At 39.8% G+C, this 22,494-nt stretch overlaps 1 protein-coding gene across 2 annotated transcripts in view; it reads left to right on the forward strand.

The window, feature by feature from the left end:
- Positions 1 to 22,494, forward strand: part of sorcs3a (sortilin related VPS10 domain containing receptor 3a) — a 217,077-nt gene that overhangs the window by 154,635 nt on the left and 39,948 nt on the right. For both annotated transcript variants that reach the window (XM_071504406.1, XM_071504407.1), the window contains 8 exons: positions 5,173 to 5,246; positions 6,497 to 6,561; positions 8,588 to 8,706; positions 11,321 to 11,410; positions 11,875 to 12,054; positions 18,086 to 18,232; positions 20,253 to 20,355; positions 21,719 to 21,795. In XM_071504406.1, coding sequence (XP_071360507.1) covers positions 5,173 to 5,246; positions 6,497 to 6,561; positions 8,588 to 8,706; positions 11,321 to 11,410; positions 11,875 to 12,054; positions 18,086 to 18,232; positions 20,253 to 20,355; positions 21,719 to 21,795 — 855 coding nt within the window. The remainder of the gene's footprint in view (positions 1 to 5,172; positions 5,247 to 6,496; positions 6,562 to 8,587; positions 8,707 to 11,320; positions 11,411 to 11,874; positions 12,055 to 18,085; positions 18,233 to 20,252; positions 20,356 to 21,718; positions 21,796 to 22,494) is intronic.

Here is a 22,494-nt window from a genome sequence, read left to right on the forward strand (position 1 = left end):
TTATTATTGCTTTTGACTTTTCTTAAATGTTATTTTCCAATGCTGTGCACACCGCTAATTAAATTCAACTAATCTCCATTGTATTGGGGTAAAGGTAGAAATCTCAGAGAAGATTTTGTTGAACTTTCTCTGTCGTGCAACTGAACAAAATTTTCATTTTTGTAATTAAAAAATAAATCTATGATCCTTCAACAATAGTATTACCACTGCCGGTCTTAAATGTGACATTTCAGCATCTGGTTGTATCTGCTGCAAAAGAGCAACTTTGATTGGAAGATCTGAGTGGGGCCACATTCACTTTTACTTTGCACTGCTACAAGCAAAATCAATAATATTTTATTTTCATTGCAGAATGAGGCAGACAGCCTGTCAATAGTGAAAGGTGTTGTGGGCAACAGTGAGCAGACTCAGGCAGAATAGCATGTAGTAGCATGGCACATCTGGTAATGATTGGAAATTCTGTGGAATAAGGCTGATGCCGATTAAAAAAAAAAAAAAAAACAGTTCTGTGCAGGACTCCTGTCACTAATTGGTTGCACTGGTCCAACACATTTTTTCATCTGCTGTGAGAATGATGGTTTGTCTCTGTCTCTCTTTTCCCATTTTATCACGGCAGGCTTTTTACAGCTCACAGTGAGATTTCAGGAAAGCCATGATAATTTTAGCCATTTCTGTCTGTGACAATCAGTGGATTTGGAAGCAGGCTCACAGATAACAAATAGCTTGTGCTAGTTTGCAGCAGAAAAATGGCAGCAGGGTCAGCTGTCCTGTTATGTGTGTGAGCAGCCTGGGCATTCCTTGAACATCAAAAGCCCATGTCATTCTGTTCACAGAGGAGATGTCTGCACCACCACCCACACTAACACTTTTTAACACACTTTTTTCTAACTGATTTCTAGGGTAGACAGTCACTGAAGAGCAGTCATTTATCTTTTATTCTGATTTATATTTCATCTTGAACAAAAGTGCGCTTACACCAGGCTTTAAATAGCTGGATAGCAACAGCAAAAGCAATAATGTACATTCCCCTCAAGCATTTCCCTCATACCTCTGAAAGAAGAAGAAACATCTGTGAAAAGGCTTCAAGAAATTAATCTCTCAATGGCTGATGTGTGAACTCGCTTGTGAGAGACTGGAGTTTGAATCAATTCATCCCTCATTTAGGTTCCATCTGTGTTTTATTTACATTACTTCCCTGTGTAGGTTTGTTTTCAGTAAAGCTCATGTTAAGGCTACAAGAAGAAAAACAAATACCCTAAGATTTATTCCCAATACATATAAACTGAAATCCAATATCCCTGCATAAAACCTATGAATAGTGAAACAAAACCTGCTTATTATGCCTGCCTTCCTGCAGCATAATTTAAATTGTTCGATTGCTAAATGTGATAAAACTAGCACTGCCTGGAATTAATTTCTTGGGAGACATGGCCCTCAAAGACCTTAACTCTGATCTAAGCCACAGAGAGAGACATTCTGTCTGGCTTTGACACACCTTATGTGTAAACAGTGTTTGAGTGTGTTTCCCTGTATGAATTGTAACATGAATTATTCCTGAGATAAGGAAGCTGACTCACACCTCAGGGTGGCCTTTTCGACCCATGGATGTTTTTGTTTTTATACTCATGCTGTGGCAGTGTATTCTGCAGCTATCATTTGGTTATTCTGCCATCTATTTGAGAAATATTATTCACATGTACTATGTAATATAAACTTACACATATTCTTCTGAGACTTGCCGTTTATTTTATTTATCATTATTTTGCACCTTTTAATTTAGTTTCACTCTTCACAAAAATGTATATTAGTCATTTTACTAATGACATTTTCGTCCAGTTTCTGTCATTTCAGCATATTTAGAGTTCTTCTCCAGGAATGTTTTGAACTATGTAATAATAAATAAAAAACTGAATTCAATGATGTGAAAATCATGTAAACCCATATTCAATTGAAAATAGAACTAAGACAACATATGAAATGTTGAAATGCTGAAATGTTATTGTTATATGAAAAATATATGCTCAATTTGAATTTGATGTCAGCAACATGTTTCAAAAAAGTTGGTACAGGGGCATGTTTACCATTGTGTTGCATCACCTCTTCTTTTAACAACACTCTGCAAACATTTGTGAACTGAGGAGATCATTTGCTGGACTTTTGAAAGTGAAATGTTGTCCCACTCTTGCCTGGTAAAGGCTTTCAACTACTCAACAGTTCAGGGTCTCCTTTATCGTATTTTTCATTTCATGATGCACCAAATGTTTTCAGTGGGTGACAGGTCTGGACTGCAGGCAGGCCAGTTTAGTATCTGGACTAAAGAGCCATGCTGTTGTAATACGTGCAGTATGTGGTTTGGCATTGTCTTACTGAAATAAGCAAGGCCTTCTCTGAAAAAGACATTGTCTGGATGGCAGCATATGTTGCTCTAAAATCTGTATACTGTATATCATTAAGCATTAATGGTGCCTTCACAGATGTGAAAGCTAGTCAAGCCATGGGCACTAATGTACCCCCAATTTTGATTCGTCAGACAGTTTTCCATTTCACCTCAGACCGTCTTAAATGAGCTCAGGCCCAGAGATCTCGGTGATGTTTCTGGATTATGATTAGTAATGGTTTCCTCTTTGCATGGTAGAGTTTCAACCTGCATTTATGGATGCAGCAACAAACTTTGTTCACAGACAATGGTTTTCAGAAGTGCCTCCGAGCCCATGCAGTGATTTCCACTAAAGCTTTGTGTCTGTTTTTCACGGATTGCCACCTGAGGACCCAAAGATCACGGCCATATATATGTCATGTATCATTTTTATGCACGGGTAATTTCAGTGCACTAGCCTACCTGTTTAAATGGGTCCAACCCAGTACTAGCAAGGTGTACCTAATAAATTGGCTGGTCTGTGTATACAGTGTGTCATATCTTACATTTCTGTATGGGACATAATGTACAGTGTGATTACATAGATAATTACAGATCTTTGAATAAAAACAATAAAATAATAATTTGTTTGTCTTTCACATCATTTTTCATTTTAATTTTAAAGTTTATGTATATTTCACATCGGAAAACATGTTTACAACAAATATTTTCCATCATAGTTTTCATTAACAAAATTAATATTGTTTCCTTACAAAAATCTAGCTGGATTTTGTAATCTTCTACGAAGGCTACATGCTCCATTTCATAGCACCTTCATTCAAATTACCAACATTACCTGCTAATTGATGCAAAAGTCAGAGTGACCCAACCTGTAATGAGCATGAATAGATGAGTTTTAAAAGCATACTCTCTGCAATACCTCAGTCAACATTTTGGCCCTCGTCCTTTGTCAGCTCCCTCAGCTGTCACTGACTCCATTGGTGGCGTGGTCGGCTGGCCACGCTTTTGATTTATCAAAGTGAGTGGGAAACTATGAAGCTTACTTTGTGACAGCTCAGAAGCTTTAAAATTTAAGATGTCATTGAACTGATGAATGGAGAAAGGAGTGGCTGAGCCTGCCCGCTGGCATCATATGTCACTGTCTGATGTGATGAGGGAACCTGACTGCCACCCTGTTACACCAACGCAAAAGCTCCAGTGGGGAACCTTTATTTACTGAGGTTGGAAGACTCATAGATTTTCTGCCTATGGGTACTGTTTATTGGACTCTGTTCCACTTTATAAAGATTTAGACAAATGCTCCCAGCTAATACTTTTTCCACTTTGTCCCCTGCTTTTGTTTATATTGTCAAGCACTCCAAAAAGACACATGGCCTTCGAGTGCTGATGATATGATGGAAAAACCATAACATAGTGTTTGACATCCATATGTGAAATCCAAGGAATCACACCGGCTTTAGATAAAAAGCTGATTATTGCTACATTGCTGTACATGTTTAGAGAACACTGCTAATGTAATTTTTAAATAGAAAACACACCTCCTGACATAGCTAGATTTTGCCTTGCAGAGCTGCCAAATAAATTCGGAACAAGAGACAAATGCATATCCTTTTGTCAGTGTAAGTGTCAGATTTGCTTTGACAAAAGGCAACAAGAAGGAACATTAGCATACAGCTCAACTGGGGCCACCTCACTGCAAGGAAATAATAATGCACAGACACAGCAAGATATGAGGGTACATTTTCCACAACATCAATCAATACAATGCTGGGGAATGCACCTGGCTTATGTAGCACCAGAACATTTAATTAGTACATTGAAATTAGGCCACTGGTTCCATATTTTCCCCCTTCACATCAGCTGAACCATATATCATTCATCATTGTTTTGATTGTATGCATATGTGTCCAACAATTGTTTTTAAAGGTCCCATATTTTATACTTTTCAGTGTTTTATTTGAAGTTTTGATAACTAAAATAAAATGTATTTGTGGTTTTAAGTACCAAAAACCATCTCTCTCTGTAGCTCTAGCAACAACAGGTCAGCGGGCCAATCAGAAGAGAGGTTCCGACTAGTCTAATAACCTAATCCTGCAAGGCTGGACACAGGGTCCGCATGGGCTGGGCTTGGGGCATGGCTGAGAGCCGTGACTGTTTTGTTGTGACATCACAAAGTTACAGAAGTCCTGAATGCTCATTTTAAGGCTCAGTTTCTGAATATGGGCTGTTCTCATTTCTCTGAGGACTGAACCCTTTGATACATTCACAGTATCAATATAGAACCTAGACCTGCTTTATAATTGAAGACATGGCAGTGTCACTTTATACAATATCAGATCTTTAAGACTATGATATTAGGAACTGTAGATAGAGACCTTTAATAGCACTGCAGTTTAAAACCTACTGAATAAAACTAGATTATTTGCTGATCAAGCTGAAGTAGCCACATTGACGTCATATCTATTTCAGTTTTAATGTGTTATTCTCTCAAGTGCTTCCTCTAAACCAATAGCTGCCATTTGTAATTGGTGAGGGGAATAGAGATGCCCACATCTGTGACAATATGTTAGCTTAAATGGCCAGTCAGTAGTAATGATAGCACTTCACCACTATATCAGCCTCCTGATGATTCTTTATAGCCTCAGACAAACCTCCAACGTGAAATTATCTAGCCATGCCCCAAGCTCACTTGTCATTTTTCAAACTTTTAAATCAGCCATTCTCATTAGAACCTGAGCCAGTATAGAAACATGCATCTTTGTAACAAGACTTTTTTTTCTCTGATATCTCTGCAGTTATACAGCTCAGTCGACTTTGGAAGAAAATGGCAACTCATCCACGAACATGTCACGCCAAACAGATTCTACTGGTGAGTCAGTCTTTTTCACGTGTATGCTCCATTCCTCTTTTCCAAAGTTTGTTTACTCAGAAATGCAGAAACGGTTGCTCATGTTCTGCGCAACTGAGCAAGTGATATTGATGGCTTATAACAAGTGTGTGACTGACTGGTGATGCTGCTAAAATTCTGCACATTTTCCACCCCTTGATACAATCAGGCAGAGATTAATCTCCTCCTTCAGAACACACTTAGCATTCAGCATCTGAGGGCATGTTGCATTCCTCTTCATTTCTCACACACACCCTGCTCATATCAGTCATATTGCACAGAAACACTAAATTATTATTTTTACATCAGCAGTAAAAGGAGAGGAAGGTGATTTTCTAAAGCTGCACACATGAAGATACAAAAGTGAACATACAGTATGAGGAAATGATGAGTAATAATGGATCCAGGACGTCCCTGTCGCTTTTTATCCAGTCACATCTGCTGCTCACTCTCCCCTGCAGTGTACCCACAATCTGAAAGTGCACACTCATCACAAACTTAGGCCCGGATATATTCCAGCTCATTGCTCCTCTCCTCCTCTCTGAGGTGACTGGGGTGTGCTTGGGATTGCCACTGGCTATATCCTCCACAACTTGCATAAATCTGGAGCCACTTCCCTGCCATTGTGGTATAATCCTAAATAATGTGCACAATCCATCTCTGGCTTCCCCCTTCACCACCAAAGCCCCTCCAAGGCCATAAAGACCGGACGGGCTTCTAGCAATGGCTAGGCAGACCTCCAGTTGGCTGCATTTAGACAATGGCTTCATCAGCCTCCAAGGGATATAAAATATCCCCACAATGGAAAAGATGCATCTATCCAATACAAGCAGTGAAATGACCAAGAAAGCAAGATTTTACTGAGAGAGACTTATACTCGGAGACTGTGGTGACCCTGCACTACCCACTCAGTAATGAGGAGTCTGTATTTGTATTGTATTTCTTTGTATTGTCACATTTTGCTTGAAGGTAACTAGCCTTGAGTTGCAGTGAATGTGCTCGGTTTTATGTGGCAATTTGGAGGAAACATTCTTGTATTCTCCTTATTAATTTAAAGAAAGCATCAATAACCATAGCAGAATGCCTCTATAGATCCCTCTCCCCTTTTTTTATCCTCTTCCACTCTCTCTTTGCACTGACAACCGTTTTGTCTTTTTTTTCTCCCTTGCATCCTTTTTTATTCATTGTCATTATGTTTATGTATTCTGCCACGGTCTGTCATTCTCTCCAAGGTCTGTCTCGGGCTTAGACAAGGAGCCAGATCTGGTCCACATGGAGGCTCACACACCAGATGGAAGTGAGTGTCTCTTACACACACCCGTCCATCTCATGGAGGAGTAATGAAGAGGTCTCTATAGGAATGAAGTCCTCCTGAAGTACAGAAGGCGTCCCCAGGGAAACAGCACTGGCTTGCCCCACCAATAAACCTAGTGCCTGATTCTTGATTAATATGGCCTTTCTATTCTTCCCTTTCACTTGCTGAATGTCAGATCCATAACTCTGAATGGCAGTAGCAACAGGTGAAATAGGTGACATAGGTGAAAACTGTTTATGCCAGCCTGTGATGTCAGAGTCGTGTCACACTGCTTTTTCATCATATTACCACAGAGATGCTTGTCTGTGGTCTCTGCGCAATAAAAATAAATCAGGTGCTGCAAAGAGGAAAAATGTCAAAGGGAATAGATGGAATACAACCTTACATACAGTGGCTTCAGAAAGCATTCAGACCCTTCACTTTGTGCACACTATTGTGTTGTAGATTTAATTCTAAATAGATAGAATTGCCATTTTGCCCTTAATCTACCATCAATTATTCATAGTTATAAAGTGAAAACACGTTATTAGAAATTTTGCCAATTTATTAAACTGAAAAAATCTCTCATTAACCAAAGTATCAGACCCTATGCAGTGGCACTCCAAATTGTGGTCAGGTGCATCCACTTTGCGTTAATTATCCTTGAGATGTGTCTAGATCTTGATTGGGGTCCATCTGTGGCAAATTGAATTGATTGGACGTAGTTTAGAAAGGCACACACCTGTGTATATAAGATCCCAGATCTCACTCTACATGTCGGGACAAAAACCAAGCCATGAAGCCCAAGGAGCTCTCTGTAAATCTGTAACATAACATACTGTCAAATTGTGACAAGACATAGCCACTGTAGATCAGGGCAAGGGTATAAAGCACATTTCTAAAGCTTTGAGTCTTCCCAGGAATGGTCTCCATATCTGTGACATTGAAGAAGTTTGGAACCATCAGGACTCTTCCTTTCCAGCCAAACTGAGTAACAAGGCAAGGCTAGAAGGGCCTTGGTCAGAAAGGTGACCAATATCCCAACAGTCACACAACCAGCTCAGCACCATCCCATCAATCAGGACTTTATGGTAGAGTGGTGAGATGGAAGCCAGTTTGAGTAAAAGCCACATGGCAGTCTGCTCGTAGTTTGCCAAATGGCATTTATAGGACTCTGAGGGCATGAGGAAAAAGGTTCTTTTGTCTGATGAGACGCAAATTGAACTCTTTGGGCAGAACTCCAAGCACTATGTCTGCCAAACACTATGCTCTGCTTATTACCTGTCTAATACCATCCCTATGGTGAAGCATGGTAGTGTCAGCATCATGGTATGTAGATGCTTTTCAGCAGAAGAGACAGGAAGACTGGTCAAAATTGAGGTAGGAATGAATCCAGCCAAATCCAGAGAATGCTTGAAGAAAACCTGCTCCAGAGCGCATGCAACCTGAGACTGGGGCTATGGTTCACCTTTCGGCACAACAATGACCCAAAGCATACAGCCAAGACAACACTGGAGCAACTTTGGGAGTCTCTGTTCTGAAGTGGCTTAGCAAAAACCCAGACTTAAACCCCACAGAACATCTGTGGAGAGATGTCAGGCAAAGCGTGGCCTGCCAAGGGGGCTTCTACAAAGTATTGAATTAAGGGTCTGAATATTTTTGTGAATGAGTTTTTGATTTTTAATGTAAAATATAATTTAAAAAACATGTTTACACTGTCATTATGGGTTATTGAGTGTAGACTGATGGGCAGAGAAGGCAATTTAGTGCATTTAAAATTAAATATACCACACAAGTCTGCAAAATGTTAAGGGGTCTGAATACTGAAGTTAAAGTCAAACACAGAAATATCATTAGCTGTAATTGAGAGAAATACAGTTATACATTCAAAGATTACAGATATTGCAGATATTGTTACAGATAAGGTTTTGACACAGCTTCATATATGAAGATGCACTATGAGGAGTATAATAAAATTATGCATTATCATAAACTTCTCTTGCATCCTGCATGTCTTCCTATTTGACAGATGTGCAGTATGTCACATGCAGAGCTCAGATGTGCACAGAAGCTAACAGGAACTACCCATTTCCTGGATATATCGACATCAGCTCCTTGGTGGTTCAAGATGACTACATATTCATACAGGTAGGGCTCTGAACATTCAGGTTCAGGTGTTGTTCTCCAGGAGATATTTTACATCACACACAGGTATTTGATTGATCATTCATTAAAGAGGAAAATAAATGATTAAACAGGTTCTATACAATATATTTAAACTATACTGCCACAAAATCACAGATGTTTTCTGTCCAGATTACATGCATACTATCTCTGATACATCTCTGATACCCCCCGCCCCCTGTTTCTCCTCTTAAACCCAATTGGTCGAGGCAGATGGCCGCCCACCCTGAGCCCGGTTCTGTTGGAGGTTTCTTCCTGTTAAAAGAGAGTTTTTCCTTTTCCCTGTCGCCAAGTGCTTGCTCTTTGTGGGAACTGTTGGGTTTTTTCTCGATAACAAAATAAGGTCTCGAACTTACCCTATAGAGTGCCTTGAGATAATGTGTATTATGATTTGGCACTGTACAAATAAAATTGAATTGAATTGAATACAAATTATTTTGCTTGGCTTAAAGAAAATACGTAAAAATCATTTTACTTTAGCCTCAGTTGAACATTTGTTCTTTGTTCTTCAGTGAACCTGGGATTAGTTTTAATATTAATCCTAGCCACTGCTTTGTGTGTCATATTAATCATGATTTCTGTGACAGAAAAATCTGAAATTGTAATGAACTGAATTCCAAGTAACACAGATGCAATTTAGGGTTGTATTTTAATTTCCTCTACAGCATGAATATTATTTACTTTGACATTTTGCTAATTAGGTTTGTTACATTGACAGGTCAATGGAAAAAGTCAGAATAATTACACAGCTAGACCACGACAACACTTTGTTCAAATTTACCTACAAAAACTGTTGTGGTGCTTGATGTCTGTTAAAGATGTTTTCAGCACCTGTGATTAGGTAGGAAAAGTATCTGGTAAATGTTTTATGTTTATCTCATCATTATTTCTATCCTCTTGCAAAGGTGTCTACAAGGCCAGCTTAGGAGCAGCTAGGTCTGAAAAACATATGAAAAATATCTGTCTCCAGAGAGTAGATGATTAGAGTAGATGATCTGTTTCCTCCACAATCCTTGCCTGGCACTGTTATAACAGACTAGTAACCATCATTTATAAAATCCTCCACATAAACCCTCACCTCTCTAATATTGTGTTACTGAATTATTCAACTGTGGTTACAAATGTACCTGTGTGTAATCAAATTAGTGCGATCAAATTTTAACAATATATTAAGGACATTACAATAATAATGACGATTGCAAAATTCTGCCTGCTACTATTATTTTCTGTTGTAGCAGTTGTGGTAATGGTGCTCCTCCAGTTGTTTGATCCCACTTTCCATCAGGGAACAAATTTTTCAGAAACCTACTTACCTAAGCCACCCACAGGCAAGTCCTTCCTCTGGAAACCTTACTGCCCTTGGCAGCACATTAGACAAAGAAATAGAGTTGCTCTCCAAAGATCCTTCAATCCTGTTTGACCTCTCTGAAGTCTTTCAAGTAAACTCACAAGCACTCAACCTAAACCTCCCCTTCAATTCGAGGACCCCCATATTTTAACACGTACGCGTCACAGATGAAAGATCCTGAAAGGGATGAGAAAAAGAAAATCAATCATACCAATTCCTCTTAAAGTTCAAACCGCCTCTGGTTACCCCGCCATCGATCTCCTGCTCCTTTACTCAATTGCATGTGGGACTGTTCTGCAGTGCTCACTGCTAGGCCGCTATATATCCTCTCAGAGCTTGTTTTCTCTCTTCTGAGCCATTCAGAGCACTTACAAGATCAGTAAAAGAATCTGTCCTGTCATACAACATTAATACTGATATCGCTTCTCCTCAGCAGAGAGGCACAAGTTTGATTTGAAGGTTTTCCTCAAATGAATTTCATTTTGTTATTGATAGGAGGGAAAAGTGGGTTGTGATGCTGCAGTCTCACTTTGTTCTGTGTCTCTGTGTTTGTGTGTGTGTATGTGTATAAAGTGCTTGGCTTCCGTTGCCTCAAGGCTAATGACAATTCTCCAAAACCCACCATCCTTTTGTTTTCTTCCTGCATAAGCTAACAACTAACAGCTTGGAGTGTTTGCAAAGGGACTAGATCATTAAGGATGACTTTTTTCCCAGACAGCAGATGAGGCTTGAGTAGGCAACTTAAAGATTTCTCTTGACAAAGAATAATGAGGGTATTGATTGTCCTACGAGATATTTACCAAAGTCCACTTTGAAACCACCCAGTGCATTGACACCCAGGGAGGGCAACATCCTCTGAATGCAAGCCAGGAGATTGCTATAAATGACCAAGGCAAAAAAAACTCCAAAAAAACCTGTGTGTCCAGCAGTGCCTTCACAACCACAGCAGGATGAAGAGAGGAAGAGAGATTGATGTGTGCGCCTACACCCACTGACTTAATTGATTGGATAAAATGCAATATGGTGTCAGTGATGAGGTTAAACATGAGGTCTTGATACAAGGTGTCCTCTGCATTTGCTGCATCACAGCAGTATTAACATTGTGAAAATCAAATGCTGCCAAAACTAAGCTAAAATTAAACCAAAGCTCCAGATAATAGATAATACAGGAACACTGTATAATGTATTCAATATATGCAATTGAATATATTTTATTTGTTATCTGTGTAGGTTCCTACATCAGGTCGAGCCACCTATTATGTGTCCTACAAGAGAGACTCATTTATACAAATCAAGCTGCCCAAGTATTCTCTGCCTAAAGTAAGTATCAGCTTTGGCTTGACAAGTATTTTGACTTATTATTTTTTTTATTATTACTCAGTATTGTACCTTCTAAGACTCATAGAAATGTGTTTTAATTTCAGGATTGACATGGACTTAATTAATCTCTCAGTTAATTCACTATTTCCATATTCCTGAAAGCGTTTGAATTTGATGTTGTCAAAGTGGAAAAACATATGTAGATTGTAGGTTGAAAAAGTGCATTAAAAACATTTTTTGGTTTGTTTTTCCTAAAAAGCTGGTGTACTGTTCTTAAAGTCATACTTATACCACATTCAAAGTGAATCTCCGAGTAAGCTATCCATTAATATATTTTATCAGCCATTTATATTCACACTACAGCATTGATCTCATGACCAGTGCCACAGGGCCAGCATGTTCTAATCCGTCACCTCTCCACCTCCAGTCATAACTCCTCTTAATCTCCCCCTGCTCTCTGATAGGATTTACACATTGTCAGCACTGATGAGAAGCAGGTATTTGCAGCAGTGCAGGAGTGGAACCAGAACGACACCTATAACCTCTACCTGTCTGACACCAGAGGGATCTACTTCATCTTGGCCATGGAAAATGTTAAGACCACTAGGGGCATCGGAGGGAACCAGATGCTAGACCTGTATGAGGTATGCACCTGATGAAAGTGGTCACCCTGCAGGGATATATACAGTCAGGCTTTTATTGATTCAATCTATGACAAGTTACAGGGAATATTACTTTCTCACTGCTTCTTAAGATCTGTCTTAAAGTACAGGCACATACCTGTACCAAAACACAAAGTGGAGCAAAGAGGTGCTTTTTTTTTAAAAAAATGCACAATAAATATAGATTTTTATGTCCCATTGCACAAAATGACCGTACAGTGTCTCTGAAGGGTGCATCACTACAGCTCTTAATCGATACAAGTCATCCAGTAATGATGTTGCTGCTGCTGTATTTTCTTGCTTCTAAATCTCTGCAGTGTATTCCTCTTTGGATCAAGGACTACTACCTCACATTTCAGAAGACCCACCTCTGATCCAAATATCAACTAAACATCTGCCTTTCAACAGCATTATCATGCTGGAAGTAGCCATAGAAGATGGCAAACTGTGGCCATAATGGGATGCACATGGTCAGCAGCAATACTCAGATAGGTTGTGGCATTTTAACAGGGATAATTTTTAGCTCTATTTGGTCTCTCCCAACTAAACTAAGCACAGAAAGTAAGGAAATTTGTGTTTGGTACATTATTTCTTTGTTCTTATACCACTGGAAAGCCTGTTTATTCCCATTTTAAATGGTGCCACATTTGTAAGGAACATGCATTTGTGGGATGAGCAGCAGAGCTGAGTATGTGGGTGGGCCCATGAAAGTTTGCCAAATCTTCTCTGCCAATGCCAAACAGCTTTTTTTTGCTGTTGACTCTTGTTTGGTGTTGTTTGGTGGATTCGATGATTGAAGTCTGAAGAAACAAGACATATTGGCAATTTAACAGTTTATTAATTTAATAAACAGGAGCCTGAGTAGCATGTGGAAGAACCATATACAGCCACAACAGCCTGGCACCTCCTCCTCATGCTGGTCACCAGCCTGGTCACATGCTGCTGTGGTATGGCATCCCATTCTTCAACCAGCATTTGTCGCAAGTCAGCCAATGTGGTTGTGTTGGTCACTCTGGCACAAATAGCATGCCCAAGTTGATCCCACAAGTGTTCAATAGGGTTCAGGTCAGGAGTGCTGGAGGCCATTCCATCCTCTCCACTCCCAAATTCTGGAGGTAGTGTCTGATAAACCCCGCTCTGTGGGGGCAAGCATTGTCATCTTGGAGTATAGAGTTTGGTCCCAGACTGTGGCGATATGGGATTGCCACTGGTTGCAGAATTTCATCTCAATATCTCTCTGCATTCTGAGATTGCCTCCAATGATGACAAGCCTTGTTTTTCCAGTGAGGGCCCACACCATCACACTGCCTCCACCAAAAGATGTTACTGTATCAGTGCAACAATAACCAAAGCAATTTCCTCATCTTCTCCACCTACGATCCAAGTGACATAGGCAGAATCTGGACTCATCGCTGAAAATAATGTTCCTCCACATGTTCAGGTTCCAGTGCACGTGTTGCCAACACCAGCGCAAATGGGCAGGACTGTGAAGGACAGTCATGGCAGGCCTCCTGGCAGCCCTATGCGGCCGTAGATTGGCTGCGTGCAGTCTGTTCCGGATTGTCTGGGCAGAGGGCCATTGGGCATATCGTCCAGCAAACCTTGACTGCAAATCTGTAGGAGACTGCCTACAGTTTCTAAGTGCTGGCAAGATGAGGAAACAGTCTTCTTGGGATGCCCACTTCGTGGCCTGTCTCTGACATCCCCCGTTTTATGGAACTTGGCCTTCAGTTTGCAGATGGTACTAGGGCTCACTCCAAATAATGTTGCAACTTGGTTTTGCAGAACACCAGCTTGAAGTTGCCATATCGCATGGGCCCTATCCAGATCAGTCAAACGTGGCATGCCGATTCTTGGAGCAGACACCAACTGACCACTGTAGCAAGGCCCATGCTCACAGGAGCAGTTTGGCATTGGCAGAGAAGATTTGGCAAATCTTTCATGGGCGCAACCCACATACTCAGCTCTGCCGCTCATCCCACAAATGTATGTTCCTTACAACTGTGGCACCATTTAAAAGGGAAATAAACAGGCTTTCCAACGATATAAGATTTATTGCCAAGAAGCATTGTTACAGCAAAGAAATGATCTACCAAACACAAATTTCCTTACCCTTTGTGCTTAGTTTATTTAAAATTTCCTTCTTTAGCAACTAAATGTTCCACTATGTTCACCAGCTAGTCACTGACTTTGTTTTTGGGTTGTTTGCTCCTGTGTGGGCAGCATATGGATAGTCTGACAGAGCTTTAATAATAATGTGAATAGCAATGTGAACCAAACCAGTAAAGCTGCTGGTCCTAAAACCAAAACAATGAGCTAAAAGAAACTAAATGCTCTGTAGAGTTGAAGGGATCTTTAGAGTGCAGTGATAATTCTCTATGGATTTGACACTACTAGTGATTCTACTAGTCATCTTATTTACATTTAACATAAATATAGTGATGATCTTGGTAGCTTACTGGCTAACTATTGTATGAGTTTGCAGTATCATTCAAAAGGAAAGTAGAATTCTCTCCTCCACCTCCACTCCACACCTAACCCAGTTTATCACTCCTGTACTGGTAGGTGTGACTGAGAGAGTGAAGAAAGTGAGATATTGGCCACCAGCAGTGGCAGTGGTGGGGCAATTAACAATGCCATTACTTCTCTTGCACAGTATGTGGTTTACTGTAGCTCTGAGTGTGTGCTGCTTCTATTACCATGCAGCAGTAGTGAAGGCATTTCCACACACAGCATGAGATGATAAGGTGTTTTAATTGTATTTGTCACACGGTCACAGCTCTGTTTTTGATCTGAACCTAAACAAGGCCAGATGATACACTGCTGTCTCTGATAGATCAGACCCAAAACACATCAGAGGATATATGCTGTGGTACGCATCCCATTTATTTCTGTTAGACTCTAAAAAACTTCACTTCACAGACCTAATATTCCAAGGAGAGGACATGGCTTAGACCAAAGAGGATTCACCAAAGTATGTGAAAGTTTTTTTGTTCCTCCACAAGTATCTTCCCAGAAGGCCTTTGTTCTCTTTGCATTCTCCCTCCTAAAATTAATAATGCTATTTCCACACAGAAAATTGGACAATTATCTTCTAAATTAGAATGATTATTTTATTGTCAATCACATTGGATAAGGGCAATTTCTGTAATCATGAGCCTGTGTTGTGCAAACAAATTTTCTGTTGACATGAGGGCTCTACATTACCCACTAAACTTCACTTCAATCTGAGAGGTTGTTTAGCAGGTGGCTTTCTGACAATTATCACTGATTGTTTTGGGTTTACAGTATCAAAACTTATTTATCTCTTTCTTGACCCATTATAAACATCTCTGAATGATTGAAGACAGTGGATTGTTGTCATTAGAGATTGTTGGTCTACTATTAATCTAATCCTGCACACCTGTGTAAAGATGAAACCAAACAATGCAAACATATGTTGCAGACGAGAATTGATAAATCAGCTGATAATGGCAATAATCGTTAATTACAGATTTATTGTAGACGTACAAGGATTTGTTTTGGGAGCATGGTTTCACAGTAAATGGAATTTGCATCAATGTTGTGGGATGCAATAAAATGCAATGGTTGCATTTTAATTTTTTTCCTATATGTGGGTATGTGGTTTATATCTGGATTTGTCTAAAAAGCAAAAAGAGGGTCATGCACAGAGCTTCCATTTGCAGTAAATGCTGACCTATCAAATCAGCCTTCTTATGTTTTATTTAAGAATTCCCCTAGTTATTGTATAATAACTAGACTAAGTCAAAAGAGTTGTTGTTCTTGTTTTTTTAGGGTGAATGGTTTTACAAGAGGTTCAGAAGTTTGGATTGTGCTGCCTCAAAACGGGCTGTGAGAAAAAATATTCTAAAAGATTTTACACTGTTCACCACTTGTACATCATGGTCAGAGTTATGACTCATGCTCCACTGATGGCAGCAGAGATTATTAAAGGTCCCATATTTTACACTTTACTGTTTTTTTTTTGATATACACAAGATATATTTGTGGTTTTTAGTGCCAAAAATATCTCAGTGTCATTTTACAGCTTCTCTTTCGGGGCTTCTCCCTGGAGCTTTAGCAACAAGAGGTCGGTCAGGCAATCAGACTGGCTGACTGTTTTCTGAGTGATTTAATAAAGATATAGCAGATTTCAGGTAAACACACAAGGCAAGCTAGGATTTTAGCTGAGGGTGGTGACTTGTTGTGACAGCACAATGTTACGGAAATAAGCTCTTTTTAAGACAGTTTTTGGATATGGGCTGTGTGCATTTTGTCCATGAATTGCACACTTGATACTTTCCCACTATTTATATCCCTACCTATGCACATAGACCTGCTTTATAATCAAAAAAGACATGGACATTTCACTTTTGATAATATAGGACCTTTAAAACCATCTGGGTGTTCACTGTCTTTGCTGCAGCAGAATCATCATGTTTTATTCTCTTTCTACAAATATCAGAACTGCTTTAAATCATTGTTGCACTAAGGCACAAAGTGAATTCTGGTGCGTCCCTTTAATGCTGTACAACTAAGAGGGATTTGTTCTGTAGGATAGAGATCTAAATGCTAGCGGGATATGCTAGTGGGGACAAGTGGTTCTTCTTGTTTGTGTGTAGGTGTGCCTGCATGTGTGGTTGCACGTCCATGCATATTAAAGAGGTGGAGGCAATAAATAATTACTGCAGTGACTGACAGGTTAGTTTGGATAGAGACAGGAAGATCCTCGTTAGTCGCATCCATCCTGAGCGCCATGTTTCTATGACAATGTCAAATGTGATGCCTATTAGTGCCACTTATACAGACATGCCCCTTCAGGGAGGGACACACATCCATCTGCAGCCCCTCACTATGGCAACCATTTGGAGAGACTGTCCTTTCCATTGCATTTCACGTTTTGGTTTGGTTGAAGGATGTGTCTAATGCCTGAGAGACAACTCGCAGGGAGAGCTTTGGAAGAGTTTGTGCCTTTATGAGTGTGAATGTGTGTATGTGTGTATTTTGGGGAGATTCAGTCTGACTGTGAGCAAACAGATAAAGTGTCCCTTCTCAATGGTCATCATTTAGTACTGTCTGGATTGCTGAAACATGTAAGGATCTAATTACCAGCTGGTATTGGCTGGTTTTGTTTTCACCTTGTGTGACTGTGTGTGTGTCTGTGTGTCTGTGTCTGTCTCTGTGTGTTTGTGTGTCATCATGGAAAAATATGGTCCTGGAGACACCTATTGTAGCAGCAACTACCACAGTGTTTATATGTATGTAGATACAGACCAATATACAGTCATGAAACTTTACAGGTCGGTAAAGATCGACCAATGAATGAAATAATAATAATTTTGAACCTCACGGTGGGCAGCTCCACTGTTGCCATCTTGGCATGACTCCACCTAACTCCCAGCTAATCTAAAACTGGGCAAAGAGGTGAGGCATGTGTGGAGCCAACCCTGTGCAAGACATCATGTCTGCTGAGAAGTGTAGGCGAATTATTGATTTTTAGAGTAATGCTGCTTGATTCAGTGTTTCTACTACAGTTTTGAGTACTTTGGCAGGTGTTTATATGTCTCTCTGTCTGTGGACAGATATTTTCACTGTGATAGCATCACAACTGTACAAGATACAGTCATGAAACTTTACAGGTTTGTAGTTGAGATCAAAACAAAAGCCAAGTTTGAAATGGGTGTGGTCCAAATCATGATTACTAAGCACTCATGAGCAAGATGGTCTATAGTTATAAATAGCATGTAACACTGTATAAGAAAATGCAGCTGAGAATGCTGAGAGTGTCTGCCAGACTGTCACACACAGCAACAAAGCATAAGCACACCATTTGCGTTTAACTGGTGTTGTGAAAATTGTTGCCTCCATGCACAAAATGCCCTTTCTGATGAGAGCACTGGGTATGCTTTTTCATCTGCAAATGTGAACATTAGATAGATATAAAATACACCGACTGATTTGCATTGAAAGGGTAATGATGAGATTAAATCTGTTGTGTGTCACTGTCCATCAGGTGGCAGGAATTAAAGGCATGTTAATCGCTAACAAGAGGCAAGACAACCAGGTGAAGACCTACATTACCTACAACAAGGGCCGGGAATGGAGGCTCCTACAGGCCCCTGCTACTGACCTGGGTGGAAACGACATCCACTGCATACTTGTAAGACACTGTACATTTACTTACACACTCACACAGGTGCATGCATCCACAACTGCATGCTGCCCACTACAACCACAAATTGACCTGCAGGCCTTTGAGCAACCTCACTGGGGCATTTGGGGGTTAAAGATCATGCTCACTGAGCCTTCAGTGGTGTTGATAAGTACTGCTCTTTAAATTTTCCCACCTGGATTTATCTTTCCAGTCAGAGGTCGGACCAGCAATCTTTCGGTCAGTAGTTCTCCTCTCTTTCACTAATTGTTCAGTTGGGACTAAAGAGAATCTGCTTTGTATACGAAAAAAATCGATTAAAAAATTACCAAGATTTATGACAGCAGATTTTTTTGTTGTTGGTAATGACTTTTTACTGTTCCCAAGGAAGTTGTATGCTTGACAAGGCTACATGCTAACCAGAGAGATCTGACAACCTGGCAACCCAAAAGTTGCCAGAGGTTGCTATTAATTAAGCCATTAGCTGATGTAAACCCTTTATAAACTGTGTATTGAATTGTATTGAAAATTTAAACGTAACAGTTAATGCATTAATCCACTTTTACCTGTCTAACCCCTTAAAAATCTGAAATTGCTACTAAAACAATAATAAGACTAAATAAAATACCATAATATTTACATTTTGGTCATACAGTAGCAAAACCTAAGATCAGAGTTTAATATAGGTGGTTTTTTTAATGGCATGCTTAGGGAAATGCAAGCTGTGCTTGAGCCACTGCAGATTCAGATTTATTGCATATGTTGACGGCACCTCCTTCCTCATTAGACAGCCTCCCTGCAACTAAAACTAACAGGCCAACTGTTAGGAGGAATCATGTTTGAGACATTAGGAGGGCTCCGTGCTGTTTTAAGAGGTGATTTTGAGGCCGTGTGCTGTGGCTTACAGGTTCCCTGTGATTGCGCATTCATGTGACATTTTAATTACTGTTACAGATTCCTTTTGATTACCCTGTTCAGTCCCACTACCCTTGATGTCCTTACACCAGTGACATGCTGTCTGCTGCAAAGATGAAAGCAGACACATTTTTTTCTGCTCTTCGAACAAATGTAATTGTTGTGTTCATGCCCTGGAGACTTGGCTTCATACATTAATGCAAATTCCATCACTCTTTGTATTAATGACAGATTAAATGCAATTAGCAAAACTTATGAAGGCACAGTCAGTGCTCTTTGGAGACTAATGAATGTTTTTTTTTGTTTGTTTTGTTTTCTTTTTGTGGGTGTTTCTTTTTTGTTCAACAATTTTGTTCTGACACCAATAAATAAAGTATCCTCATTCCATTTCTGTGCAATTGAAATTGTTTTTGTTTTTTTTTTCTTTTTTTTCTTTTTATATATATATATATATATATATATATATATATATATATATATATATATATATAGCTGTGACCAAAATCAGGGGCTGTATTCTTTGGAGGACATCATCTACGAAGGCATGGCCCTTCATAGCCATTGTACACCACGAAGGCCAAACCAAAATGAGGTGGTCTGGCCTACAGAGTAGTTTATGTCCATCCTTACCGTTGCATCACAAAGTGCAGCTCCTATCACCTAGCAACCTTGACAACACTTTTTTTTCCCATAAAATTTATTAAAGGCCCTTAATTTTAACTGTTGTACCATTAGCTGGTGAACTGAGCTGAAACCCAACACTTACATGTAAAAGTGTAATTTCTGTCGGTGTTGTTTGCTACCATATTATTTTCATTACTGGTGCGCAGTGAATCTTGGGATAGGTTGCATCATGAAGGATCCACCCATTGGAGCCTTTGTTCCCCAGGAAAAGAAGGCCGCATTTCTCAGCTGCATTTGAAGGAGCCTTTGAAATGGGGCTGCCTAGTCACACCATTGTGACGTGATCGGTCTCCAAATGCAGCCTCCTAGGGATGCAGCTCCTGAACTAGGACACAGCTAATGTAATTTATCATTAAGACAAAGTCGTGTTTACTTGTACAAAAATATTTGCTGAATTAAGTGAGTCATGGTTTTCATCCTTATTTTCTAGCCTTTCTGTTCACTTCATCTCCAACTGCAAATGTCAGAGAATCCTTACTTATCAGGAACAATCACCACCAAGAACTCAGCACCAGGGATGATAGTTGCCACAGGTAAGACAAAGACCTGGAGTTATGTCAAGTAAAACAACACAGCTTTGATTAATATTAGTAGAAACATATTTCTAGTCTACCACAGCACTTTGTGATAAAATCTTTCTTCTCTTCAAAAATATATATTTTCTAGATTCAACTTGTTCCTTCCACATAAAAAAATTCCCTTTTAAATCACGATAGTTGAGTATTTTGTGTGAAGTGCTATGACGTGATCCTCCCAGTCAGCTAATAGAATCCCACTATAGCATCTGTGTCAAGATTCTTTAAAGATCTCATTTTGTATGAAGTGAGATGTCCATGTCTTTTGATTATAAAGCAGGTCTAGGTTTTATATTAATACTGTGAGAGTATCAATGGGCTCAGTCCACAGAGAAATGCACACAGCCTGTTTTCAGAAACTGAGCCTTAAAACGGGCCATCAGGACTTCTGTAACTTTGTGATGTCACAACAAGGCAGTCATTACCCTTAGCCATGCCCCAAACCCAGCCCACATGGACCCACCATCCAGCTTTGCACAATTTGGTTTCTCTGAGTGTTTACCTGAAATCTGCTATATTTTTAATCTCTTCTCTTCTGCGAAAAAGGCCTCATATTGCATTGTGCACTGACTCTGTGCATGCAAGAGCGTTTGAAAGAGCTGAGGTGAAGAAAGAGAGATGAGTTCAAGCAAATAGATGTATTAGCAGCAGTGGCAGTGTCAGCAGAAAAAAAGTCCGCCTTTGGCTTTTGTGTGAGTGTACACGCAAGAGTGTATGCTTGTCTTTGGATCTGTCTGTTTTGTCTTTGGTGTGTGAGAATGCCATATAAACATACATATTCGCTGCCATACTTGCAGTGTGTGTGTGTGTGTGTGTGTGTGTGTGTAGCGCTGGCCAAGCCTTCACTTTGGCACTGCAAATCACTTTGCCCACTGTGCCTTTTAAGACGTCAGCTGGTGCAGAGATCATCTCACCAACATGACAAACACTATCCAGATTAAACACATGCCTATTTACTGAGCCATGGCCAAGAGAGTGGAGCAGATCCACAGAAGAAGCTTCACTCGCTACACACTTGCAGGAAAAAGCTTTGGAGGCATTGTGTTGTAACACAGAAAACTGCCAGAGCAAAAGAGGAACCCACCCTCCTCCACATTATGTTGCCAGAATAATGCAGACATGCAGAGGAATTAACCCAGGGTCTTCTTTGTGTTATTCACATGTGTTTAGAGACGGTAAGCAGATCTGGGAATCAAGCCAATAAATGCTCACAGACGTGGTGTGATTGGCAGCATGCATTTAAAACACATATGGCACTTTATCTGTGTGATCTCACTGTGGTTTTGCTGTGTCACATATTCTGTTGGCATTCCCACTGCAGGAAATATTGGAGCAGAGCTGTCTTACAACAACGTTGGCATGTTCATATCATCTGATGCTGGCAATAGCTGGAGACAGGTGAGCTTCACACCAAGATTCACATTCAGACTTGAACAACAGTTTCTATTGCTAACATAAAAACTATTTGATTTCCAACTGTATATTGGATTAGCATGTATTTTAAAACAAGCCACTCACCCTCAATTTTCACTTCAGCAAGGCACATTTACAATAGGCCCTTTGCATGTGACATTTTTGTCACATCATAGTAGAAAAAGCACAGGTGTAGATGAAATGAATAATAGATGAATTTCATTCAGTTGCTTCATTTATAGGGTCCTGCTATTATGCATTCTGGCTCACTGTCACTAGTCATGGCTTACTGTGACACTGAAATGGAACAGAGCCATTCTTAAAGTTATTAAAACACCTAGAACAACAGTAACAGATTTACAAAATTAAATAATTAAATTAACAGCAATTTTTGAAACAATGGTTCCTTGATTTGTAAACAAAAGGGGGCTCCCTGCTTCTAATAGCTGTTGATTTTGCTCAATGTAAGGATATAAAACTTACTGATTCCATACACATTGGTTAGATTTTTGCTTTATTTTCACTTTTACAAGTGAAAAGGCTTTAAAGATGTGGATATGCCAATGTGTTTGGCATCTTCAAGTTTGGCAAAGGCCGGTGGATTGTTAACTTCCTTGCATCCAATAAAGAGCAGAACAGAACCGCTAATATTCGCCTGAACTCGTGTGTGGGACTATCACTTAG

The sequence above is a fragment of the Trachinotus anak genome, unplaced genomic scaffold, assembly GCF_046630095.1.
Source record: "Trachinotus anak isolate AG129_WGS33_773 ecotype Australia unplaced genomic scaffold, CSIRO_AGI_Tana_v1 ptg000019l, whole genome shotgun sequence".
In the NCBI taxonomy this organism is placed as follows: Eukaryota; Metazoa; Chordata; class Actinopteri; order Carangiformes; family Carangidae; genus Trachinotus; species Trachinotus anak.